General features: G+C 39.6%; 1 protein-coding gene across 2 annotated transcripts in view; it reads right to left on the reverse strand.

Annotated features, from left to right (window-relative positions):
* The window catches only part of LOC309695452 (interleukin-6 receptor subunit beta), a 22,111-nt gene extending 13,303 nt beyond the window's left edge, over window positions 1-8,808 (reverse strand). The window contains exons 1-8 of one of the 2 annotated variants that reach the window (XM_082516115.1): window positions 8,441-8,808; window positions 7,782-7,935; window positions 6,337-7,486; window positions 4,418-4,568; window positions 2,729-2,876; window positions 655-824; window positions 417-577; window positions 1-125 (exon numbers count right to left, since the gene is read on the reverse strand). The exon at window positions 1-125 is cut by the window's left edge and continues 41 nt beyond it. In XM_082516115.1, the coding sequence (XP_082372241.1) occupies window positions 1-125; window positions 417-577; window positions 655-824; window positions 2,729-2,876; window positions 4,418-4,475 (662 nt within the window). In that variant the 5' untranslated portion in view covers window positions 4,476-4,568; window positions 6,337-7,486; window positions 7,782-7,935; window positions 8,441-8,808. The remainder of the gene's footprint in view (window positions 126-416; window positions 578-654; window positions 825-2,728; window positions 2,877-4,417; window positions 4,569-6,336; window positions 7,487-7,781; window positions 7,936-8,440) is intronic. The other variant, XM_082516116.1, reaches the window with a different exon arrangement.
* Between the last annotated feature and the right edge of the window lie 1,907 nt (window positions 8,809-10,715).

Here is a 10,715-nt window from a genome sequence, read left to right on the forward strand (position 1 = left end):
CTCCATGGACTTGCAGGGCCACGGTAACGGTGGCGAAGCCTGATGGTGTATTCTGTATCAGGTCTAAGGTGACAAACCAGGACAGAGTAGCCTTCCATTGTCACATTTCTGATCTGAAAATCAAGCTGTATAGCAAAAACAAAAAAGAATGAGGTTGTGAAGATGCAATACATACAGTCTGATGTTCTGTGAAACAATTTAATATCAGTAAATATTTAAAGTGACTTATTATGCTTTCCAACAAAGTCTTGTACTTTTTTTTCCTACGTTCTGCTACTTAAAAATGTAACATTCTAAACACAGAAGTGGTGCTGAAGAGGAAGAAAACAGGATGTGTGAAATTTTGGTTTCTGCAGGTGTGAAAATGAATGAACGTGTTATTTCTGCATGTGCATGCAGTTATAGTAGCGGCTCACCTGCTCAGTCACTGTTTCAATTTGTGAATTCAGATTTCCCTGCTGGATTTCATTGTTAGACACAGGAAAGTCTGATGATACGCGGCTCCAAGTTACATTCAGACACTGAGGAGAACCACGAACTTCTGTTACGTTGTTCAGGATGGCTGGAGGCAGCATCACTGAGAAATATGGGAAGAGAGACGTGAGGCATGAGCGATGAGATGGGATAAGCAAAGGGAAAGCAAAACTACCGTACCTTCTGTCCTGCCGGGCTGACATCGAGGGTGCGATGAAAAGCTCTCGCTTCCACCGTGTGCTGTGACTGTGATGCAAAAGTCAATCCTTGAAGTTGAACCATTAAGTCCTATTGTGCAGGTGGTTTCATGCGTGGTGCAGGTGTATGTCTTTTTTGCAGACCTGTTGGCACTTTGACAGAAACAAACATGCACCTACAAGGTCAACGGAGCGCTACTACACGAAAAGAGAGTGATGTACCAAAAGAGGCATAAAACCACAAACCCACACAGAAACATGTTGTGTCAGGCTCAGGTTCAAATTCACAGTTTTGCATACATCTTGAACAGTAATATCAGCTATATATATATTTAAAAAAAAAAAAAACTAGAACAAAAAAAACACAGAGGAAGTGGAAACTGTGTGTCTCCCACCATCGAAGCATATCAAATCTCCCATCAAAGCCTCACACGGATGTCATTTTCAAAGGTGATTACACACAAAAGGATTTGCATAGGCACAATGAATTACCATCAAACAACAACACCAGCTCCAACTTGCAAACCTGCCTGCGTGCCAAAGCACAACGGTGGACCACTGCTGAACGGAGACTTGGGTAATCTCATTGAAATGGATCATTCTGAATCCACCACAGGCACCGATAAACACTGCAGATTGCTAAATCAATGTTAAGTTGACAAGCAGCACACGCAACATCTCACTGAGAAGAAAAATGCAATGAAAAAAAAAAGCAACCCAAAACTGAGCCTGCCATGACAGATATCAAACTTACATCTAAGACAGTATCAGACAGTTTGCTTCCTGCTTAGCAGCAGCTGCAGAGAAATTTTTAAAGGACCTAAAGCCATTTCTCAAGTTGAATTTCACAGTCATTAAAACATTAAATTAAAGCCGTTTGTCAAACTCTTTCTAATAACGACCTCTCTTTAATAATAACAGTGATAAAGGATTTGGCACTGGTGACGCAAACTCATACAGAATGATTAGTAGCACAAATCTTTAACAAATTAAACCTGCAATAACTGATCTGTCTTTTCCACTCACAGACAGCGCACACAAGTGCTGAACGCACCGACAAGCGCAATTAGCAGTTATGGACAAGCTTTATCGCTTACTTGTAGATCTGTTACTGGTCTCCTGGCAAAAGTGCAACATTCACACTTGTATAAGTTTGCTTTTAGCTATACGTTTTTGTTTCTTTAACTGGCATTTTTTTCTTTGCAAACAGCTGCATGTTGTAGCCTGAAAGACAGGTAAGAGCAGTAAGCGTTCATCATAATAGTAAAATTATGAGTCAGTCTGTGAAACAATGACCTGAAACTTTCCCTTACAGCCTCGTAAAGCTGAGCAGAGCTCAGGTGTTAAGTCCCCTGGAGGTTAATGATAACATGCCTGATGTTTTCATGTTGTTATACTATGAATGTTTTGTTGCAGCGTAGAATAAAGATGCAAGATTAAAAAACTAAAAATACAAAAGGTTTTCCGTGTAGCCAAAAGCTGATACTTGTAAGGGTTTTTCATCTTTGCCACCCTTGCCCCAAAAGACATCAACAGCGAGTTCTTTTATTGAGAAAAGCTGTTTTTTTAGACATGGAAAATGATCAATTTCAAACATTTTTTTTAAAAAGATACATCTTCAAAAATACTGAGTGGTACTTTGGACTTTTCATGGGGTTAGTGGACATTGTTAATCTACCAATGTTATACATCAAAAGGGAGAACTTGAGTGAATGAAAGAACAAGAAAAAAACAAATGGGAAACAAAAGACCTAGTCAACAGGGTGATGAATATGAAAAATGATGTAAATTATAGGCTGCAGGCATCAGATCTCCGAAGAACAACACTGAAGGTTTGTGTGTGATGGCCTTTCCAAATTTAAAATACTGTAGTATAACATTTTTCAAACGATTGTGTTAAACCTAACAACTGATTCTGATTAGATACTTTGATTAGGGTCTATAAAATCATGATCACAAAAATAGATTTTTACGTTGTTTCTTTTTCACTTTCCTTATCTACATATTATTCAAATGTCTTTGTCTTTCTTTTTATGTAAAAGAACATTTTGTCTCACCTAGATATCTTCTCAACCTGCAGAGTGTATTTCGTTGTTGGCGTGTCTCCGGGCTCCCAGTGGCAGGTGACATTAACTCGATGTATGAACACACAGCCGATTAGCCGAGGGGGTCGGGGGAAGGCCGTGGATGTTGTAATGCAAAACACTGGAAGAATTGAGAGTGGCTGGAGTTAATGACATGGAAAAGCACATGTTGCAGTTCATTGATAAGGATGAGTGTGGTTTTTAGTTTATTGTGTGGTGTAGGTGGGTAAAAGTGGATTTTAAAAAAATTAACTAAAATAAGGACCTTTTATCTATGAGCCAGTTGTTGCATGTCAGCACTCGTGCCTTGCGGTACCTTTATTAAGCAGACTCATCCTTATTAGCAGGATTTATACTGATGCCAGTCTCTTTTGAAGTTTTGATTGATTATGTGTGCTCAAAAAAAATGAGGCTACACACATTTTAAGCATCAGCGCAACTGTTTTATCATCTCAGAGTGTGAACACAGTGCAGAGAAAGGCTTTCATGTGACTCAGGTATGCAAAACCTCCACTGCCCAAGTGTGACTCACTGTTTTCAAATTTGGGATGGTGAAAAAGAGATGATGAGAGGAATTAATTAGCTTTCAGCCATTTATAAGTTATTTTCCCTGAGGTTACAACAGTAGTTCAGGCAAGACGGAACAATATCCTTTCTTGGCTCCTACTGCCATAGCTTGTTTTGCCTGCTGGGTATACCTGTCGTAAGCCAATATAACCATACGCTGGTACAGGTGGACTGATTTCTTCAGAATGATGATAATGCTGACATTTGGGGACTTTTAGCTGTCTCAAAATCACCAATCTACTGCAAGATCAAAGCTAAAAAGAGGCAAAACTTTAAACCGATGATGCATAAATAGGGGATCTGGGGCTGAACTGCAGTTTCTGGCCTCAGGGTGTATACCGGGGATCCTTTGAATCCAGTGGGTTACACACTGGGGCCTGCATGGATCAGGCTAGTTCCAGTGTAGATGGTCGAGTGGACTGGGCTAAGGGGGAGACTGCAGAGAGATTCAACACCTTGGGCTCTTAGTTGTGTTTCCAAGCTGTTCCTCAGTTGTTTTTCTGGAGTGGCAGGATGCATTCCACTGCTGGGGGAGGACACTGCTGATAGGCAGAGCTCGTGTGATGGGTGTGCATTAGTGCAAGTAGCACTTTCGTGAATGTCTTGCAAGCGGAACATTGCATTGCAACAGGAGGTTTACTGCTATTGAAGTCCCCTGTCACCCATGTTAATAATGATAATAATGTGCCACTTACGACATGCTTCTAGTCATCCGACAAATGCTTGCCGAATTACGCACTCCGTGTTTTGGTCTTCACAGGCTGAAATAACAAAATGTTGTGCAGCACTGCATTCACTCACTTGTTGATAAGCTTGTCTGCTAATTGGTGTTATATGGTTATTATACAGTAGAATAACAAAACTGTGTGGTATAAAACCAAAAACAATAACCTGGGAGGAAAGTAGAGGGATGTGGTGTGACATGTTGTGGTTGTAACTTTCTCATGCTTGGTGAGATTCTGTCATTTAAATAACAAATTATTACCCGGTTCCACTAACGACACTTCCAGAAATACCAGCACATCCTCACATATTGTTTGAAAGCTTGCTCTGGATGATAACAAACAGCAGAAAGATAACAAAGTTAAACATTACCCAGGACGAGTCCAGCCCCCAGCAGCCAGGTCCACATCACAGCTGGACTCCGCTCCATGAAGACCAACTGCTTTTTCACCCACTCACTCCCATCATGCTACATGCAAATCAAGGACTCTTCAAGGACTCTGCACGCTGTTCCGCAAAATTGCTAAAAAGATTTGTGAAGTGTCAGCACAGGATGCCTGATAATGAATAGCTTTAGTGGTTAGATTACATCATTTCCATTGAATGCATTTCTGTAAGTTAAAAACGGTTTCACTGCAACATTTTTTTACTGCTTTGAGTTCCTTGGCATTGCACCATAAGAAACGCACCAACCAATGTGACACATAGCAGTTTGTGCAAGTGACTTTCTAAAGTTTGTGAAAGCTTGCAAGTGGTGACTAGATCGATCACAATAAACAATTTGACATCTGACTTTTCCCCTTGACAGAAAACAAAGCTCCCCTCAGGGTGGGAGCTCTTACTCAGTGTGTTGGCGCACACCAATACAAAGCCACTCCAGATTTTTTGGTTATTTAAAGTCAGAATAGAAAACAGCATTTTAAAATGGATTATCATTATAGCCCATCTAATACATCTCTCACAATCTGATATATTGGTATCTGCATACATAGCAGCCTGAGTCAAGGGTCGTTGCAGTAAGCTGATACTGCTAACTAAACATCAAGCAAAGTAAGCAATGGCCCAGATGTTGTGCTTTAAAAACATTGTGAACTTTATACATTTATTAATGCACTAATATCAGAACTTTTATGTGCAAAAAGGTGCCAATCAGAATCGCCCATAACAAACTTCACTCTGAAATCTAAAGTTACATTTGTGCTAGATTCATAGTTTTAGATTGAGGAGACAGTGACTGAGAGTTTTAGATGCAACTTGTTTTGGGTTCATAAAACAGTTTGATTATTTAATTTAATTATTTAAAGGAAGCTTAATTTCAGCTAAAGCACAGTGTGTAATATATAGAAGATTATAAACTATTCGCTGATTTACTGTGTTTAGTGCTTCTAAACACAGAAATGATGTAGCTTTCAAGTATTCCACCTTTGCACGAATAACATTAATAGACGTAAAATGCTTTAAATATATTGAAGAAAAAAAATCACGAAATTCTTAAGTCACACACTGGATCTTTATTAATCAAAACAAAATGATAAAACAAGTTCAGTAGAAATCAAAATAATCAAATCTTTGAAGGTTGGAAGTTAGTCAGAGTTAAACATTGGTCAAGTGTTCCTTTATTATTATTATTATTATTATTATTATTATGCATATAAACGAATCACTGAACTACAGGATGACCCCAATAAATTTTTTTTATTGGATCACTGTTACTCCAGTTTTTATTTGATGGGCTCTCGCGATCTGTTTCTATTGTAACTCAGCAGGTTCACAACAGGACAGTAACAGCTGGAGCACTTTGGCTTTCTGGTCATTCTTGATCACTTTCCACATTTATTTAATTTAATTTAAAATGCGTTATAGCGAAATGGTTACGATGCTTTTTGTTTTTCTTCTTTGTTTTTGACCAGCTGGTCAAAATAGATTTGGGTAAAACATCGCAACGAAGTGAACTCGAAATTTGCAAATAATGGGCGATTTTTTTTTTCAAACTGAAAAAGCCGACTTCTCAACCAACTCACTAATAACGATGCGCGAAAGCACCAATGAGAGCTCAAGGAATAAAGCAACAATCACTTTTAATCACTCATTAAGAATTGTGGTAGCAGATTTTCTCGTCAACAAACCGCTAACGCTTGAGCAGCTTGACAGGTTGTTTTTCTGTTTGCTTACTGAAGCGTTAATCACGTTAAACAGCAGAACAAACATGCACTATGTGAGTTTCAACCAAAGTTGCAATTCATGAAACGAAACGAGCGGCTGCAAAATGTCAAAATCCGAACTCCTCTTACCGGATTATGCCCGAATGATACCCGTCTCGTAGAGTTCATCTACAGCGATTGCGCAAAATCTGCCGTTTGTCACCTCGAAGTAAACACACCAGTACCGCCCCACTCCGTGCCCAATGTGTGGCGTGCGGTTGCCTAACTGCGGATCGAGGTCCCCCCAAACGGTCACTTTTATATAGCCTACATGACATTTACACGTCACAAATAACTCATAACTTTTTCTATAACGAAAAAAAAAACAGGTTTCACTTTCCCGCATTCTATGTTGTGGCCAATTTACACAGAAACTACTCCAAAACCATTAGGCGCATCTGCACTATAATAATAACAATCGTTTCCTTTCAGCTATTACCTTTCTTAGCCTCGAAATTAGTCTGCAGTGTGTAAAACTGACGCATGGGGCTTGTGTTAACAATAACTATAAAAGCAATTAAGACGTGAAGGATGTACTACAGGATATGTGCTGCATAATATCACAAAGAAACTTCATCTGTGGGTAAGAATATCCCCCCAGTTGGTCTAATCAACCTGCAATTAAGCATGTTGTTCATCATTACCAAAGATGCACAACAATAGTCTTTAAAAAAGATATTTCACACACAAGCATGTTTTTAAGGAAAATAAGGAGAATAATTACACTTAACAGCAGCTTTATCCTGGCAAAAATTAGACGGGTAAAATCAGGAAATCTTCAGTTAATACAGTAAGTCCACAGTGGCAAATATCCAAGGGCTTAAACACTAAGATGTTGCAGTAGTCTTTTACTTATGTGCATAGCTATTCGCGCAGCAGAACAAATAAAGCTTAGTCATTATTTCACAAGGAAAACACTTCATCACGATTACAGTCTTCGGCAAGGAAAATGGAACAATCAACAGCTCTCTGGGGACTGGTGTTTGCCGTCACTGCTCTTACTCTGAGCTGCATTTGCGAGACAGAGGCAAACAGAGCTGTTGTATTCTGGGAGAGGGGCTGGCTGATCGGGCTCCCCGGCTGATCGTGTATGGGTCATATCCCTCATACAGAGCCTTCCTCTCTTTAGGACTGGACAGATCAAGAAGTCTTTGGCTGGTTATGTAGCTCTTTGCAGCTTTGGAAACGGACCAGCACACTGGGCGGTCTCCTTTGAACTCGGGGTGGTCATTCTTCGGAGCTAGGGCAACAAAGGTGATTGTGTCAACTAGCAGACAATACAATGCAAGTTTAAACACATGCAAAAAGTCTAGACAGCTTGAAGAAGAAAAAAAAAAAAGCAACTCAATTCTAAAAACAAATTTGTATTCAGACGAACCCCCATGGACAAGAAGTGGAGCTACTTCAGTAACCTAAAGAAGTCCAGTTGCCTTTATTTCAAGCTCTCTAGAGAACCTTTACCTGGGTGACTGAGAGCCTAGACAAGCAAAGAAGCAAGCAGGTGAAAATTGCATGGTGGAAAAAAATAGGCTTACTGGCGAGTAGCTCTATGTGTGGAGATGCTTTAGAGGGCAGGTGGATTACTTGTACATGTTTAGATTCGTGCCTGGATTTCTCCAGAACCTGCCTTCGCTTTGGCTGGGCGAGCTGGCAGATCCGTGAAGTGGCAACAGCTGTCTGTGTGCTTACCTGGAATCAAATTTGTAAATAAGCCTATTAAACACAAAGAAGAATGGTGTCAGTCAGGTATTTTTCATCCTGTCCATATGAAACATGGATTTATAGTCATGTCACACACTTTAAATTGAAATGTATCACACCACGCCTAATTAGATAAATTAAGTTGAAAGGATGTACAGGCAATCACACGTCTCAGGATTAGGAAAGTTATTAACTTTGATCATCCTAACCTTCCTTGAAGGGAAAGTCAAAGCCAACCACAAAACACCTGGACCTATTCATGCTTTCAGAATACAAAACCAGTAAAAAACACAAGATGGCTCTGTTGAAAGTTATAATATAATTATATAATATATTTTCAAGTTTTGGCGCTTTAAATACCGGACATTCTGGCCTAACTAACACAGTAGGCTGTGGAGTTTAAAAGACTTTGTGGCAGGTATGGTAAACTAGCAGTCATCTAACAATGCACCACATATTCGTTTTCTCTCAGGAAATAGTTTGTGTTACTCACAGGGACCGACAATGGGCAGGCGGGCTGCCAACCAGCTGCAGGCGCCCGAGGTTGAGCCAGATGACACACCCGTTTGGATGGGACGGCCTTAAGAGCCCATTCACTGACCTGCCATATGGGAGAAATTCTGAGGAAGGACATAAAGATGGAGAGAGCTTTAAAAAAAAAAGGTCTGGCAGGTACAGTTTAGCTACTGCCTAATTTGACGTGTTTGTTTGTGACATGTGTAGTGGCAAGAAAATTACAATAAATAGGTTTTCTTGTTATGTCTCTAAAGGGAAGGCTTCAGAAGCTTCAGGCTTCATGAAGGTCTGCACTTTACTCTGCTGCAGATGTGCACACAGAAAATTCTGAGAGGTCTGATTGCAAACACTGATGATGAAAGTTTCATCACTTGAATCCAATCAAACAAGTTTCTTATCTTGGTTTACTGGATCTTGCTAATAATATTAGTACAACATAAGATCTTAATGGGGACAGGGTGACAAAGCTGTGGGAAAATCTAACATTAAAAACTTTTAAAAAAAAAGGAACAAGAAACTAGAAAACTGACTCATATCGTACGTATAAGAGCACATAAATGTTTCTGAAAAAAAAACAACCCATAAAGTTATTAAGAAACTGCCCAAAATGGGTCGCGCATTTATTAGAAGTCTATTATATTTACGTGACTTGATTGTAGAACTTTCTACTTATGCACAAGTCCGACCAGCGGGGGGTTAACTCTGTTGAAAACAAAATAACAATTATGCATGGTGTTACAAAAAGGCAGCAAAGATCAAGTTTGCCAAGAGAAGAAAAAAGGAAACGATTGGTACACAGACCAATTTTAGTGGTTAATCCGCTCCTTTCTGGTGGAAGCTTATCCAGCCAGTAAACAGACCGACTGAAAAACAGAAAAGAGCCCATTTGTGAAAAAGAAGGCGACAAAGACAGAGAGCTTCGTTAAAGGGTGCGATTCAGACCTACCGGTCTGGATATCTTAGTCTGTTTGGTTTGGGTTGAGCCAACTGCTGTATCCGAGTCGCCATGGAAACACTTTATGCAACTGGGAGAACGCTTTGCTGCTAAAATGATTCAGTTGTAACAAAAGAGAGTTTCTCAATTACAACCACATACTTTTATATCTGAGACAGCACATTTGTCAGTAGTTCTGGTCGATCATTATCATAATGGTAGTCTCAGATGAAGCTGAAATGCTTGAGCGGCTTGGGATTCATAACTTTTAGTTGCCTAAAGATGACGATACAATGTCTGGATAAAAGCATTAGGATGATCGTTACTTTGGTATAGTTCTCCAGTGTTCTTGAAGGGTATTCAAAGCTCTTCTTTAGATGTTGGCTAACTTTTGCTCCATTTTCTATCAAGATGATCCTGCAATGCTTCAATAATGTTGATATAGTTTTTAATAATGTTTTTCTATCCAGGTACGCTTTTACTTCACTGACAGAGATCACTACCATCTTGAAAAATCAAGCTGTTGCCAATCACATGCTTTCCATGATAATGCATGATGGATCAAAGCCTGACAATACTTTCCTGTGTTCATAATTGAGTCGGTTCTTTTAAAGATCTCCAACAACGCTGGCTGAAATGGCGCCAAACAATGACAGCTCTACAGATGTTTTACTGATGCTGTAGACACTAACTGTTGCACCTCCCTGATGACCTTTACTGTACATACAGTTGATGCTGTCAGCTTAAAAATTCCAAACTCAGATTCTTTTCTCCTCGTTTCACTTCCTAAAAAAAATAACTTCTTGACATCTTTTCCACTAAGACCGTTTCTGATAGGTCATGAGTCAGATCTACGTCGACTTTTCCCTTTCTTTATTACTACAACTACTGCTTGAAATCACTTTTGAAAAACAACCGAAAGTCTGACAGTTTGGAAGCAAAACATAACGCATGAGGAATGACTAATGGCTTTTTCCAAGTAGTGTAACAAGCCTGATTAGTTGTCTAGGCAAAACGAGTTTTAACACCTATGTATAATTTTTGTCTGTAGCGTCCATTACAAAGCCAAGTGCATTATACCCTTCCAAAACTGCTTACACTATAAATAGAAACCAATTCACACAATTAGCTTTAACATATAACAGTACTTTTTCCAGTTACCTTAAAGCTATACTTACCTGTCCTGCAGCTGAGGTAGCAGCTTTCTGTGTTGACACTGAAACCTGCTGGTTGCTGTAGTAACAGGTGACAGTACACCTGCCTATGTTGAATGTGCTTGGCAAAGCGAGATCGTCTCCCACTTGCTGCTCGCATAAAT

The sequence above is a fragment of the Aulonocara stuartgranti genome, assembly GCF_965226115.1.
Source record: "Aulonocara stuartgranti genome assembly, chromosome: 19".
Classification (NCBI taxonomy): domain Eukaryota; kingdom Metazoa; phylum Chordata; class Actinopteri; order Cichliformes; family Cichlidae; genus Aulonocara; species Aulonocara stuartgranti.